The 16979-nt window shown below is 36.1% G+C and overlaps 1 protein-coding gene across 2 annotated transcripts in view; it reads left to right on the top strand.

The window, feature by feature from the left end:
• Positions 1 to 16979, top strand: part of GABRA5 (gamma-aminobutyric acid type A receptor subunit alpha5) — an 80472-nt gene that overhangs the window by 46307 nt on the left and 17186 nt on the right. For both annotated transcript variants that reach the window (XM_049613940.1, XM_049613939.1), the window contains exon 5: positions 3446 to 3528. In XM_049613940.1, coding sequence (XP_049469897.1) covers positions 3446 to 3528 — 83 coding nt within the window. The remainder of the gene's footprint in view (positions 1 to 3445; positions 3529 to 16979) is intronic.

Raw genomic sequence — 16979 nt, 5'->3', positions numbered from 1 at the left:
TTTTCCAGCTATATGCTGAAAGCAGACTCCTTGGTGTACAATCCTTATCATCTTTAAATGTCAGTGCAGTGGTTTTCAGAAGGTAGGCAGCTCTCAGAACCAAGGAACCAGAATAAAGCAGGACAGAAGATGCATGCTGTCTTTAGTAAGAGTTGAGACCACTATGGCAAAAGGAAAGGCTTCTCATACCTCATAAATACAGGGTGTTGGCCAAGAATGAAGGAAGACATGAGGAGAAGGGAAAAATCCAGGAGTAAGCAGTGTTTCCAAGGTGGGAGGTCAGGTCTCTCTGAGGGGATCTTCTCTGAGAAGTAGGAGCAAACAATAGAAATGCCAGGTGGTGGTGCCTCCAGTGGCCATTGACATAGAAACAAAGTACCACCACAAAGCACAGAAGGAAGAGAAATTAACTCTGATTCACCACACTGTCAAAAAACCAACAGATCTGGCTTCAAGTCAGCCTCCAGACCCAGTGGGCAATAAAGTGTTTCTTTATTTCTCAGTTATGTGAGCTGGCAGACGTGGCAGTATATAGAGGGAAGATTCTGCCCTGGAGAGACCATCTCCACATCAGCCTGATGATGGGAGTGGGACCATAAAGTTGTCAATATTGTATGTGTAGGGGGCAACTTGAAGACTGCAGAACTGGATCTGCTGGTTCAAGTCTGTAGTACCTGTGGCTGGGCTAGGATGGCCAGGATCACCTGAAGCATCCCCACTTCCACTCCACTCCACACTACCCCAACTATCTGAGCCCAGGGTCTTCCTTACACCTAAACTATTTGAACAGAGGCTGTAGACCAGCACAGAATCTCCAAATCAAAGCTGTTCTCCAAGCTCCTACAGCACTGTTATTTCTTGTGCTTATTTTTGCATTCATTGCTTTGAACCTGGCATTGTAGCTTTATATACACTTTCTATTTTCTTACTAAAAAATTTGCTTCTGAAGAAAATTCTAGATTTTCTGAGTTCAGTGTGAATTTATTCTCTAAAACATATTTGACTCATTTAAGTTCTCTGTCCCTCTATTTGCTTTACCTTAAAAATTTCTTAAATTCACTAAAAGCCAAATGAAGTTAACATTATTTTCTTTTGTGCTGACTGAAGGCTTTCCTCACAGGCTCTGATTTTTAGGTCATAATTTTCTTAATTCTAGTAAGTAAATACTTACCTTATCCACTTCATAGTCTCTAATAATAGTCCTTATACATAGTTTATACTTGAAGAAGTCCATTGCAGTTTACTTATCATGTAAAACAATTTAAAAGTCTAACAATAGCTAGTTAGTTTAATATATATACATTATTATATTATTTATTATTATACATAATTGATTTAATATGAAATATATGCGTATATATGTATATATGTTATACATACACATATATTATGTATGTGTATATGAAATATATATTATATATGCATAGTATGAAATATATTATATATGTATATTTGTATATATGTTATATGTGTATAATATATCTAGTTATATATTCTATATGTACACACATACATATAGTCCAGACATCTGCATCCTATAATTATATAGTTCATCTTTCAAAGTAATCATTATGTAGAGATTTTCATGTGGGAAATATCCTGTTCTAATGTTAGATATACAAAAGACAAGAATGAAAGAAAATACATGTACATGTCAAAATTATCTGTACAGGGGCACCTGAATGGCTCAGTAGGTTAAGCATCTGACTTCAGCTCAGGTCATGATCTCACTATTTGTGAGTTCGAGCCCCACATTGGGCTCTGCACTGACAGCATGGAGCCTGCTTGGAATTTTCTACCTCCCTCTCTCTCTGCCCCTCCTACGCCCCCCTCAAAATAAATAAATAAACTTAAAATAAGTTTTTTTTAATATGTAGAAAAAATTTACCAAGTGAAATTACAAGTGAAATGATACCTACTTGTAGTTTTCTCCTTTAAAATTCTTTTGTATATTTCCATATCCTTCTATGAACATATACCACATATCATTTTAAATACTATCTCCCTGCCTGCATGTCATACTTTGATGATGTGTTCTCATCTATGTGCACTTATACCATCTAAAAGTCACTCCATCTTTGGGGGAATGGCCCCTCAAACCAGAGACAGCAGAGGATTTCTTCTCTTTGATCAGCACAGACCTTTCTTGCACTAACACATAAATTTGTCTCATTCACAGTATACATACATTGACTTCTTTGTCTGTAATCATTAACTATGAATTAGGTACTCAGAGCAGAAGGCTAATCTGTTTTAACAGGAGGAAGTAGTGAAGGTAAAAATGAATGTTTTTACATTTTTATTCTCACTCTGGGCACAAAGGCAAGATCTGGACTCAATATAAGAGGGAAGGACCAATGGTGCTAATATCTTGAATTATTATTTGTCTAAAAATATAACTATAACATCTGTTTAAAGGTGAATATTTTATATTTTGATTTCATTCTATATAATTTAATTTTGTTTTAAATAGCAGAAGAAGGAATTTAAGAAACAAGATTAACTCATTAATGAAATTTAGATTCACTATCTAATTAGTAAAGTCTGTAGGGAAATAAAAGCACAACAATATGGCAATTTTGGAATTGTACAGAACCCATTCCCACTTAGTGTGTGGTGGATGTGCTGTCAGGAAGCCACTGCAGTCAGAGGCTTGGGCTTAAATCATTACTCCCTGACTTCATAGCTCTGCATACTTGTCCTGATCTTTTAATATCTATGCATCACTTTCCTTTCTCGTAAACTTGGATGTTAATAGCAACAAATCTCATAATGCTACTCTGATTAGATGTGTTAATGCAGGTAAGGCACCTATCACAGTGCCTGACATACAACTGGTAGATATGATGTCCATTGCTGTTTGAGTATTGGTGGCAGTCGTAGCAGGCAGTAGTATTACTATCTGCAAGACCAGACATGGGTTAAAAACAATTAGGTTGTACCAGAAGATTGCTGTCATGACACAATTCACCTACTCTGTTTCATGTTATCAGTCCAGTACACAATAATTGTAACCAGCTTCTGGTCAGAATTTGGACTGAGAATTTATTATACATTTATATTTCTTGAGCTTATAAACTATTTTATAAAATACATATATTTCAACCTTGTCCAAGGAAATGTTTTGATTTTTCTGAGTTAGGAATGGGAAACAAACAATAAATCATTTTTAAAGGCATCTGGAATTACTTTACAAGTGGTAATGTATGTATAAACACACGAAGCCACAGAACTGACTAGATTTTATTTAATCCATATTTTTAAATGATATCCATCTTCAATGCAAACCTATATAATTTGGTGGGTCAGGCAGACAATTTCATAAAAGATGGTAATTAAAATTATGACTGAAGTACTTAATATAGCTCTATGGAACATGGTGGTTGCTCGGTAAATAGCCAGAATTGGTGAGTCATTTAAAAAGTCTTCATGTCTTATTTTTCAGCTTGACTATTTCTGCAGAATGCCCAATGCAACTTGAGGACTTCCCGATGGATGCCCATGCTTGCCCTCTGAAATTTGGCAGCTGTAAGTTATTTTCACAAGTAAGAACCACGGATATACTTTTGGGGTTATTTCCACATTCATTCAGAACTTGGGTTCCATATGTGAATAAACACAATATGGGTGGCAGTCTGCTTGAGAAGACTGGAATGCTGTGGAGTCCTCATACTTTTGTCCTCACAGACTAGTTTTCTTGTCTCTAACAGAGAATTATGTGTCGAGGCACATACCATAAAAATATCCTGGAGAAGTGTTTTCAGGCCCTCACCTGGCAGTTCTTTCTTTCTTTCTTTTTTTTTTTTTAATTTTAATGTTTATTTATTTTTGAGAGAGAGAGACACAGAGCACAAGCAGGGAAGGGGCAGAGAGAAAAGGAGACACAGAATCCAAAGCAGGCTCCGTGCTCTGAGCTGTCAGCACAGAGCCTGATGCGGGGCTCAAACCCACAAACCACGAATCATGACCTGAGCTGAAGTCGGACGCTGAACCGACTGAGCCACCAGGAGCTCCTGGCATTTATTTTTACTTCGCAGACTGCAGGTCATATCCTCTAAGGAGCCAACATTCATGACTCAATTTCCAGTACCCAGCCATGATCTTCACTTCTTAATAGAATATTCCATAAGAGCAATGACACTGTCTTGTTCACCCTTACTGCTCACCCTGTACACATTTTAGGAAATGTGTTTCTTGAACAAATAATTATTCATTAGGTGAACACCTTTGCATTCCAGCCGTTCCAGATAGTGCAGTGATGACACTGTCCCTGAAAGTGTGCCTGCAGCCCCATCCTCCCTTCTGAGATGTTGGGAGGCAGGGTTAGAACCAAACTGTTTCCTTCTTTCTTTATGCTATCCATTTGTACTCATGCTATGCTAAGTTTTGATTTTTAAAAGCAGAAGAATGTGTTCCTGGAAATTAATCAGCAGACTTGTACTATTGTATTACATTTTTAATAATTGATGAACCAACATTGTTACATTATTATTAATTAAGGTCCATAGTTTATGTTAGGGTTCACTTGGTGTTATATATTCTATAGGTTTTGATAAATGTTTCCAACATTATATTATCATATAGAGTAATTTCACTGCCCTTAGAATCCTTTGCACTCCACTGATTCACCATCCCTTCCCTCAATCCCTAACAGATCTTTTTACTGTATCCATAGTTTTTTTCTTTTTCAGAATGTCATACAGTTCCAGAATGTTCATACATAGTACAAAGCCTTGTCAGATTGCTGCTTTTAGTTAGTAATATGTATTTATGGTTTCTCCATATTTTTCATGGCTGAAGAACTAATTTCCTTTTAGTGCTGAGTAATATTCCATTGTATGCTTGTACCATAATTTCTCCATTCACCTACTGAAGGACATCTTGGTTGTTTCCAAGTTTGGGCAATTATGAAGAAAGCTGATAAAAACATCTGTGTGCGGGTTTTTGTGTGGACATACATTTTCAACTCCTTTGGTTAAATATCAAGAAGCACCAATGCTGGATCATATAGTGTGCATATGGTTAGCTGTGTAAGAAATTGACAAATTGCCATTCCCACCAACAAAGAATGAGAGTTCCTTTTGCTCCACATCTTCACCAGCATATGGTGTTATCAGTATTCTGGATTTTATCCATTCTAATAGGTGTCTAATGGTATCTTGTTTTAATTTACAATATCTTTGTGACATATGATACTGAATATCTTTTCATATGTTTATTTTCCATCTGTTTATCTCCTTTGGTGAGGTGTCTGCTCAGGGATTTTGCCCATTTTTAATCTGGTTGTTCATTTTCTTATTGTTTAGTTTTAAGAGTTCTTTATATATTTTGTGTACCAGTTCTTTATCAGCTGTGTGTTTCACAAATATATTCTCCAAGTCTACAGGTTATCTTCTCATTTTCTTGATAGTATCTTTCACACAGACTTTTTGTTTTGTTTTGTTTTAACTAAATTTTTCTTTCAGTGTTTATTTATTTTTGACAGACAGAGACAGAGTTGGGGGGGGCAGGGCAGACAAAGAGAGAGACACAGAATCTGAAGCAGGCTCCAAGCTCTGAGCTGTCAGTACAGAGCCTGACATGGGGCTCGAACCCACAAACCGTGAGATAATGACCTGAGCCGAAATTGGACATTTAACCAACTGAGCCACCCAGTTATCCCCACATAGCAGACATTTTTAATTTAATGAAGTCCAACTTATTATTTATTTAATGGATCACATCTCTGAGGTTATATCTAAAAACTAAGGTTATCTGGATTTTCTTTGTGTTTTCATCTAGGAGTTTTATAGTTTTGAATTTTACATGTAGGTCTGTGATCCGTTTTGAGTTGATTTTTGTGAAAGTATAAGGTTTGTGTCTAGATACTCATTTTTTTTCTTTGCATGTGGATGTCCACACCAATTTATTGAAAAGACTATCTTTTATCCACTGTATTGTCTTTGCTCCTTTGTCAAAGATCAGTTGACTGTGTGGGTCTGTTTTTTAGCTTTCAGTTCTGTTCCATTGATCTATTTGCCTATTCTTTTGCCAATACTATACACACTGTCTTGAGTACTGTAGCTTTACAGTAAGTCTTGAAGTTGGGTAGTATCAGTTCTCTGATTTTGCTCTTCTCCAGTATTATACTGGTTATTCCTTTGTCTCTCCACATGAACTTTAGAGTCAGTTTGTCAATATCCACAAAATAACTTGCTGGGATTTTTATTGGGATTGTATTGGATCTACAGATCAAGTAGGGAAAAACTGACATCTTGACATAATTTAGTCCTCGTGTTCATGAACATGAAATAACTCCATTTGTTTAGCTCTATTTTGATTTCTTTCATCAGAGTTTTGTAGTTTTCTTTATATAAGCCAGATTGCCTTGGCACCAAAACCAAAGATACTGCAAAAACGACAAAACTTTGGACAAATATCCTTCATGTATAGAGACACAAAGAAATTCTTAACAAAGTATTAGTTCATTGGGTTCAACAACAAAGTGAATAATACACAATGACCAAGACCAAGTAGAATTTAATCCAGGGATGCAAGGCTGAGATATAATCCACTATTTTAACATAATAACGAAGAAAACTAAGATAATAATATCAATTGAGGCAGGAAAAGCATTTGACAATATTAACACCTATTCATGGTAAAAATTCTCAGAAAACTAGTAATAGATGGGACATCCCAGAATTTGATAAAACACTTCTACAAACAGTCACAATGCAAACGTGTAATTAACATTACAATTAATGTAAAAAAAGACTAAATGGTTTCCTAAGAGTTAGAATAAGGCAAGGATGTCTGCTTTTACCACTTTTACCTCAACATAGTGCTGGAAATTCTAGCCTGTGCAAATAAGGCATGAAAAGGAAATAAAGGTGTACAGATTAAAAAAAACAACAACAACGAAAGAAAGATAGTTTTGTTTATTTTTTCTTAATCTTTTCACCTTTTGTTTCCTTTTCTTATAATACTGCGTTAGTTAGGACTGTTTACAACTTCCTGTCTAGTTGTTTTACACCAATTCTTGAGAAAGAGATATTGAAATCTCCAAATATAAATGTGGATTTGTATTTTTCTGCTTTTAGTTCAATCAGTTTGTTATGTTTTGGTGGCTTGACCATTTATCATTATATAATATCCCTTTCTGTCTCTGGTGATTTTCTTTGCTTTGAACTCAGTCTGATATCCACATAGACACTTTTGCTTTCTTTTTGAATAATATTTGAGTGGTATTTATTTTTCTTATTTTTACTCTTCAACATTTCTATATCATTATGTTAAAATAAGTTTCTTATACACATCATATAGCCACGTAATATTTTTTAATGACTTGGTCAATCTATGTCTTTTAATTGGTATATTTTCATCATTTACATATAATGTATCTTTTGATATGTTAGACTGTCATTTTATTTATTTATTTTTGTTTTTTGTTCTTTATCTTTCTCATTTCTCTATTTTCCTTTTTCTGTCTCCCTGTTTGTTAGCTGGAAAATTATGATTAGTTGTTTTATTATGATTACATTTTGACTTATAATATTTTTATACAGTTCTTCCTCAACTTGTGATGGGATTGCATCTGATAAACCCAGTATAAATTGAAAATATTGTAAATCAAAAATGTATTTATTATACCTAATCTACAGAACATCATAGCTGAACCTAGTTTACCTTAAATATACTCAGAATATTTATATTAACTGACAGTTGGACTAAATCATCTAACATAAAGTCTGTTTTAACAATAAGGTGTTGACTATCTCATGCAATTTATTAAATACTGTACTAAAAATGAAAAACATGCAAATGGTTGCATGGGCACAGAATTGTTGTAAATATATCAATTGTTTACCCTTGTGATCACATGATTGATCGGGAGCTTTGGTTCACTGCCACTGCCCAGAACAAATATTGCTAACTTGGGAAAAGAGAAAAATTCAGAATTTGAAGTACAGTTGCTACTACATAGCAATAAGTTTGACTCCCCAAAACTTAACTACTAATAGCCTACTGTTGATGAGAAGCTTTACCAATAACCTAAACAGTCGATTAACACATATTTTGTATATTATAGGTATTATATAATATATTCTTACAATAAAGTAAGCCAGAGAAATAAAATATTACTAAGAAAATCATGATGAAGAGAAAATACATTCACAGTATTATGCTGTAATTATAAAAAAATATATGTGTATTAGTGGAGCTGGACGTTCAAACCCATGTTGTTCAAGGGTTAACTATATACATAACTTATCACAGTCTACTGGTGTCTTCCTTTAACCAGATCAAATGAAAAATAAACCTTACCTCCGTTTACATGTGCTTACCTTCCCATAATTATAAATACAGTTGCCTTAAAGATGTTGTCTATATACGTATAGAACCATATCAGAGAGTTTTAGAATTTTTATTTGAACCATCATACTTAATTTTACAAACCCAAGACAAGAAGGAAATTCTATTGTATTTGCTCATATTTTTACTTACTGTGTTCTTTTTTCATTCTAATTGTTCCAAGATTTCTTCTTTATAACTAAGTTGTTTTATAATAAAATAATAACAAAATATTTTATAATAAAACTTATTTATAACTAGCAAACTGTCTTTAGGTATTTTTGGGGCAATAAATTATCTTTGTTTTTTTGTTTTGTTTTGTTTTGTTTTCATTTGAAGAGGTTTGATTTTTCCCTTCATACCTGATGGATATTTTCATAGAATTCTGTACTGATAGTTCTTTTGGCACTTGAAAGATGTGCTCTTTTATGCTTGCTTCCTTGTTTTCTAATGAGAAATCTGATGCCATTCAAATCATTTTTTGCTTGTAGGTAGGATGTCATTTTTCTCTGGTTACTTTCAAGATTATTTTCTTTGCCTTTAGTTTTTAGAAATTTAACTATGCATTGGTGTAGATTTCTTTGAGTTTATTCTGCCTGGGCCTTGCTAAGCTTCTTGAATCTATAGATTTTTATGAAATTTAGAAGTTTGAGCAATCATTTCTTTAAATACTTTTTCTGCTCCATTATCTTTCTCTTCTCATTTGCTGATTCCAATGACATGAATATTAGATTTTTTTATATATCCCCATAAGTTTTTTTTTTTTTTTAGGTGTTAACTCTTCTTTATTTATTTATTTTTTTAATATGTGAAATTTATTGTCAAATTGGTTTCCATACAACACCAAGTGCTCATCCCAAAAGGTGCCCTCCTCATTACCCATCACCCACCCACCCCTCCCTCCCACCCCCCATCAACCCTCAGTTTGTTCTCAGTTTTTAACAGTCTCTTATGCTTTGGCTCTCTCCCACTCTAACCTCTTTTTTTTTTTTTTCTTCCCCTCCCCCATGGGTTTCTGTTAAGTTTCTCAGGATCCACATAAGAGTGAAACCATATGGTATCTGTCTTTCTCTGTATGGCTTATTTCACTTAGCATCACACTCTCCAGTTCCACCCACATTGCTACAAAAGGCCATATTTCATTCTTTCTCATTGCCACGTAGTATTCCATTGTGTATATAAACCACAATTTCTTTATCCATTCATCAGTTGATGGACATTTAGGCTCTTTCCATAATTTGGCTGTTGTTGAGAGTGCTGCTATACACATTGGGGTACAAGTGCCCCTATGCATCAGTACTCCTGTACCCCTTGTATCCCCATAAGTTTTGAGGCTTTTCATTTTCTCCTATTTTCTCCCTGTTTCTCATGTTATTTAATTTCTGTTGTTTTGTCTTTGAGTTTACAAACTCTATCCTTTCTTTCCTCCATCCTCTTTATTTACTCATATATTGAACTTTTTATTACAGTTATTGTATTTTTCACTTCTGTGAAGGTTAATTTGTGTGTCAACTTGACTGGGCGATGACATGCCCAGATTTTTGGTCAAACATTATTCTGGGGGATGTCTGTTAGGATGTTTTTGGAAATGATTAACATTTAAATTAATAGTCTGAGTGAAGCAGATTGCCTTTTCTAATGCGGTGGATGTCATTCAACTAGTTGAAGTCTTGAACAGAACAAAATGTTTGGCCTTCCAATGATATGGGGAAATTCCTCCTGCCTGACTGCCTTAATCAGGGCCCCTGGCCTTTTCCTGCCTTGTACTCAAACTGAAACACCAGGTCTTGCTAAACTTCTTGGGCTCCCAGTCTGAGATGCATAAGGTAAGAATAAAGCCACAGAACTCACTACTGGGTCATCTCTTGAGTACCAAGATCCCAAGACCTGTCTGCCTTATTCTTTCTACATTTCAGATTCTTCCTATATTTTATGTCATATCCAGATTTTCTAGTTATATTTAGTGAGAGGAATAGGGGAAAACACATCTCCATTCTCCTGGAAGCAGAAGTCCCCTTGCATGTGTTTTTATTATTATTTATATTTCCTAGGGTTTACTGAACTTCTTGAATTTCTAAATTTGTCTTTCACCAAATTTGAGGAATTTTGGCCATTATCTCTTCTAATATTTTTCTCTCCCATCCTTCTTTTTCCATCTGGAGTCTAATCTAATTAATTTTTAATGTTTGTTTGTTTATTTATTTATTTATTTATTTATTTTGAGGTAGAGAGCACAAGCAGGGTAGGGGGAGAGGAAGAATCTCAAGCAGGCTCTGTACTGACAGCACAGTCAAAATCAAGTGTTGAACACTTGGGGAACCTGGGTGACTCAGTGGGTTAAATGTCTGACTTTGGCTTAGGTCCTGATCTCAGGGCTCATGAGTTTGAGCCCTGCCTTGGCTCTGTGCTGAGAGCTCGGAGCCTGGAGCCTGCTTTGGAATCTTTGTCTGTCTCTCTCTCTCTGCCCCTCCCCCACCTCTGAAAAATAAATATTATAAAAAAGAGTTGGATGCTTAACTGACTGAGCCACCCAGGCACCCCTCTTTATTCTTTATATTGGATAATTTTTATCACTCTGTCTTCAAGTTCACTGACTTATGTCATTTCAATCTGTGGCTAAATTCATACAAAAAATTTTTATTTAGTGTATTTGTCAGTTTTAGAGTTTGTATATGTTTCTTCAAAATAATTTCAATGCCTCTGCTAAGACTTACTCTTAGTTTTTCATTACATTTTTTCATTACAAACCATTACATTTTTTTCCTTTACACTCTTAAGCATAGCCATTTAATCTGCTTTAAAATCCTTATATGCTAAATCCAGGATCTGAGTCCTCTTAGGAGCATTCCATATTGATTGTATTTTCTCTTGAGTCTGGGTCACTTTTTTGTGTTTCTTTTACATTTAATATATATTTTTAATTCTTTCCTGGCTATCTCAGTGTTGTATTGCAGAGACTGGATTCTGTTAAATTTAGAGTGTCATTTTTTTTTCTTTTTTAGTTAATTAACTTGGCCAAAGGAAAACTCCAAACACTGTCTTTCCTATAGTAGGCAACAGATGAAATGTCAGATGGTTCTTCTACCTTAGTTGGGCTGGTAGGATTATGCTCCATGTATGTATAATTCAGGGTAAGTATACATATCTGGGTAGAATTTACATACATCCATTACATCAAATTTGTGATTTCTTCTCTGTGGCTCTTTCCTTTCTAGGATTTTGCGTGTCATTTTTCAGATGTGCTGTTCTGATAGTCTACTTTTCCTTTGGTTCTTCGAGCCAGGAAGACCAAAGGAATCCATCCAAGCTTTAGCCACTTCACAGCTCTGACTCAAAGCTTTTTAAGTAGAAAGGCATTCCTTTCCTCTGAGCCAACTCCCTCCAGTCTTTTCCTCTATTTTTTCACTCTCCAGTGCGCTTCAGGGAGTTCTCTTTTACATGGTGTTAATAGTAACAACTACTAACAACCACTTTGCTGTTACTGGCAGGGGAAGTTTGTTTGATTCCAGGGGTTTCCTTTTGTATTACTTCTATCATTTCAAACAGCTTTTTGGGATTAGGAAAGGTGTATGTGTGTGATGAGCCAAAAGTTGGGTTGGATGGAAATATTTTTTTTTCAAACTATGACCTTTAAATGCCAAGGAGAGATTCAACACACATTTATTTGGGAGAAGCAGCATAATGGAAAGCGACTTTCACCAGGATTTATTTAAATAATATGTTGCCATGTGGAGGCTGTGCACATCAGTGCTTGAGACGAAACCTTCAAAAGATCCTGAGGCATCTTATTTGGGAATCACTGATTCATGTCCCTGAAGGAAAATAAATTGTTCATGTCCCCAAGAGGAAAATGAGTTGTATAATGTAAAATTAGACCCCTCTTTGCATGTGAAAATTATGCTCTTTATTTGATCAAAGGCAAGACACTAAAAGTGAAATTGTCATTTTTTGCATCATTAATTAAATAAGATCAAGTTAATGGGATATAATGACAATGGTTTACAGGATAGGCAGCACAAGAGCAAATTTTGGTTAAAGAAAATATGTGACCCTCTAAATCATTCTTCACTAAAATATCTCCTATTCAACAGTCAACCAACTATAGTTAAGTCATTTATTACATTCAGTGATAAAATACACATCTGATAGGATCTCATCACTTCTATAATCAGTCATACCAAATGGGCTCAGTTTGTGTGTGTGTGTGTGTGTGTGTGTGTGTGTGTATTTTGAACTCAGTAGAGAGCCCCAAATAAATATAAACATTCTTGAGATTTTGAACTCTCATGATAAATTTTTTTTTATCTGCCTGATATTTTGAAGATTGGTTTGATTTAGATGTTGATTGTTTCTGTATATCTGGTATTAATATCATTGCTATCAGGGGCACCTGGGTGGCTCAGTCTGTTAAGTGTCCGACTTCAGCTCAGGTCATGATCTCGGGGTCCGTTGAGTTCGAGCCCTGCATTGGGCTCTGTGCTGATAGCTCAGAGCCTGGAGCCTGTTTCAGATTCTGTGTCTCCCTCTCTCTCTGACCCTCCCCCATTCATGCTCTGTCTCTCCCTGTCTCAAAAATGAATAAACGTTAAAAAAATTTTAATATCATTGCTATCAGATTCAAAGTGATTTAAAGGATTTTCTTCATACATCATGTGTATATACAGTTGCCCAAGAGATGAAAAACTGCACAAACTTTACCTTTCCTCAGCTTATATGGTTTCAGCTCAGGATATAATAATTTTAACAGAAGAAATGTTATTTAATTAAGTGTGTCTCTTACTTGTCTTTCATCTTTTTGATTTACTAAAAATAGCTGCTTGGCCAAGTAGTTCCCTCATTCCATGGGCATCTGAGCACAGTGCAGAGGCTAAATGTGATAGTATAATGAGTTTCAAATTACCCAATCCAACAGTTCTCTGCTATTAGGAGACAAAGGAATGCAAATAGGTGTCATTATTCTAATGAGCCACATGCTCTGGCTTCTCTAATGCAGGACTGAATTAACAGACATTTCTGTTATTGCTATCTCTACTCTCAAGAATTCAAACAAATGTTGAAATTAGCCCTAGTTTACAAAGGGATCTTTCCTAGTCCACAAAGAAATTCCTTAAAGATAATGGCATGGCTTATATTTGGAAGCAAGTGCTTAAATCAAGATTTTTTAAGAATTAAAAAAAGTTTATTTTTTGTTTATTTTATTTGTGGAATGATGCATTAAATAGTAAATTAAGTCATGAAACAACATCTGGATTCATGAAAATATATGCTAAATTAGATGCGGATGCCTGTTTGGTAAACATCCAGTGGAGAGAATTTCACAAAATTAGGGTAAATCTCACTGTAGTAAGCTATTAGTTCATTCAAACATGTGGAATTATGACACTGTTAACTGCATTCATCATGCCCAGCAACTCAGCATGAGTGTAGGTGATCTAGAACACAGGTTTCAAAGTGTCTAATCCGCATTTTAGTCTGTGAGGTCTGAGAAACACATTGAAGTTCTGTCTGTGTTGTGTCTTAGATGCACTAGTTAACTGTGATTACTATTTAACAGCTACACTGGGTGTGTTCTCATGCTAGATGCAGTGAGAATCACAGAAGCATAAGTTCTGCTCCCAAGGAGTTAATGGACATGTTACATAATAAGGTTAAATAACCCTGTACAGCTGAAAAAGCCACTTGGAATTCAGATGGGGAAACTCATCATGGGGATGATATTTTATTTTATTTTTATTTATATATTTTTTTATGGGGATGATATTTTAAACTGAACCTGGAAGGATTTGAATAGGAGGGTAACAGAAATAAGGACAAAGCACAAATGACTGGGGGTCACTTAATAGAGGTGATGAACACCTCTTTTGGGCAAATGACAGGATGGCATAACCATTCAAATATGAAAGTGTAAAAGTAGTAGGCAGAGTGGGAGAGGTTTGTGGAGCAAGGGGAGGATGTGCTGGGCTCACTACTAGGTAGGTGACACCAAGAGCTAGGAATTGTCCTGAAGCACTAGAGACACTGAGAGTTGAGAACAGCGTGGTGACCAGATGTGACAAGGGTGCTGGCCAGATGTGATCCAGGATCAAAGGGGGACATGAGTCAAGGGTGGCATCATGATTTTAAGACTATGTGACTTTGGAAATCTATTTTCCCTAAGGAAATTGAAAGTGATTGGAAGGAACTGCTGGTTTCAGTTAAAAAAGCTGATTGGTTTATGAAGTGGTGGGAAATTACATGAAGGGATTTCTTCCTAATGTTACTTCTAGGCTTTTGCTCTGCTTCTCACTCCTTTTCACAAGGGGAGGGTCTTTTCTGCTGGGTGGTGACCGGCCTTAGTCCTTCTTTCCTGATTGGTTCCCGTTTAAGTCCATGGACACAGACAGTGTAGTCTTTTTGACTCTCTCTGTTAGACCAGGCAGCACAGTGACCATACGTAATTTTACAGACTGGATTGTGGAGTGGTTATGGGCCATTTGATTAGCAACCCTCAACTATCCACTGTAATTTCTTTGGTAACAGGGCAGAAATGTTATCTGCTCATCTCCATCTGCAGATAGCTACCCTTATGTCTCAATTGATTCTAGGCAAGGAAAAAGGCATAGGTAACTTTTACCTACTGAATTCAAAGCAGAGATATTGGGTATCTAGTAGGCCATTAGATATAATGTATCTACATACATTTATATCTTATGAAGTTTGTAATATAAATTATGCAATTGATGGGTCAAGTGTTGACTTGGATTTCAGCACAGAATACTGAGGCTCAAGGAGGTTGAGGACCCTGCAGAAGGTCATACAGGTGATGGTTAGTGAGGTCTCCTTAGGCAGTTATTCTGCTCATTGCCACCTTCCATTTCAGAAGAGAGAGGAGGGCTGAGGACATGGCTGTCAGAGAACTTAAATTCTGTATGTTTTCAAATTACCAAAATTTGGCTCATTGGGTACATACTAATCTGCATTTCTTCTAACATCATAGGCAATGAATGCACAAGGTAAAATGGATGTCCTGTCTGGTTATTGGCAGTTCCTGGGTTCCCAAGTGTCCATGCAACCTATCAGATGAGGCTAACCAATGGTCTTCACACATTGGGTTTACTTTGACTGACAGTTAAAAAGTCAATTTAGGTTTGAAGATCTTTTCAAAGTTTGAAGTTTGGATCTGACACAAACCAAAATTCTTCCCAATATATGGGTATGTTCCTAATATTTATTAAGCAACCTACTGTGTTAGGAATATGCTAAATGTCTAACATTGATGAATATACTTTGCCCTTGCAGTGGCCCTAGGATATGGGAGTTATTTTCCCTAACTTACAGATGGGGAAATAGAGGTTTAGAGCATATATTGGCTGTTGAAGCTCAGAGTCACACTGCTATATTTCTTTCATAGTTTAGCAAACACTCATTGCTTTTTAAAGTCCTTATAAATAAGGGTTAAAAGTGACATCTCTACCTTCTAATCAGGATTTGCAAAGCTAGACCTGGATAAACAGAAAGTGTCAACCCAGGAAAAGGAGCCACTCAGAAAGCAGTGATGAATTCCCAAGTCAGTTAAGAGTAAAAGTATTTAAAACCTTCCTGCCTTGCTGTGCTGATATATGGTTGACAGGAGGCGAGTATTATGTTTCTAGAGCTCTAACTCGTAACAAATGATAGCACAACAAAACTGATTGCCTCATTTACTGTTGTGCATGGCTAAAAGATGGAATGCCATGCAGCTAACACAAAGAGAATAATTTAGTGCTAAATACCCAGGGTGAAATGCACATGAGTGTCATTTATTCTCACCCTTAATTTGATGAAGAGAGAAGAACTTAGCAATACTGAACTGAAATGACAGAGGCCACACTGGCTCTTGTTATTGTTAATGCTATTAACATTATCAATATCAATAGGCTATTTAATACTAACAGTTTGAAAAGCAAGATGTTATGAATTATTAGTTTGCCTTATAAGATACACTCATATATCACTTTGTGATTTCAAGTAACTTTTATATAATTAACAATTATTATTTTATTGGGTCTTTATTATAAATATTATTATACACACACACACTCACCAAAAATGGAGAAAGAGGCTGAGAGATTATATGCCCAACAAGCCTGCATGTATCAGAGTTAGCCTTGTGCCCAGCCAGTGATCCCTGCAGCATAGACGTGCTTCCCTCCTCAATATGCCACTTAGCCTCAGAGCTCAAGGAGAGCCATCTGCAACTGTATGCCACCTCCAATACCACTGTAGAAAGTAATTCCCAGCACTGCAGTCAAGAGAGCAGATGGGGTGGGGTCTGTGCCTTCCATAGGCCTGTACCAGTCTTCACACCCACCTCAGTGCCTCCTCCACCACCCCAGGACTCCTATCTGTGACCTAACTCCAGGCCACCAGAAAGGACACTTGCACCTCTAGACCTCTACCACTTTTCAGAATGCTCCATGTGTCCTGATGTCCTCTCTCTCCTGCCTCTTATATGCTCTTCACCTCCTTTCCATTCTTTCTTGAGCAGATTTGGCACCAAGTAAGCAGCTCCATGGGGGAAACATTATTTCCTGTGTTCTGTACTCTTTTTAGACACGTCTGTGTTCCCAGATGTTCCTAACTCTCAGAACTGACCCTGGTCACTCCAACCTATTGCCTTGAGATTT

Source organism: Panthera uncia, assembly GCF_023721935.1.
Source record: "Panthera uncia isolate 11264 chromosome B3 unlocalized genomic scaffold, Puncia_PCG_1.0 HiC_scaffold_1, whole genome shotgun sequence".
Lineage (NCBI taxonomy): Eukaryota > Metazoa > Chordata > Mammalia > Carnivora > Felidae > Panthera > Panthera uncia.
The sequence above is the reverse complement of the archived record's forward strand: the minus strand, read 5'-3'. Positions and strand labels throughout refer to the sequence as shown.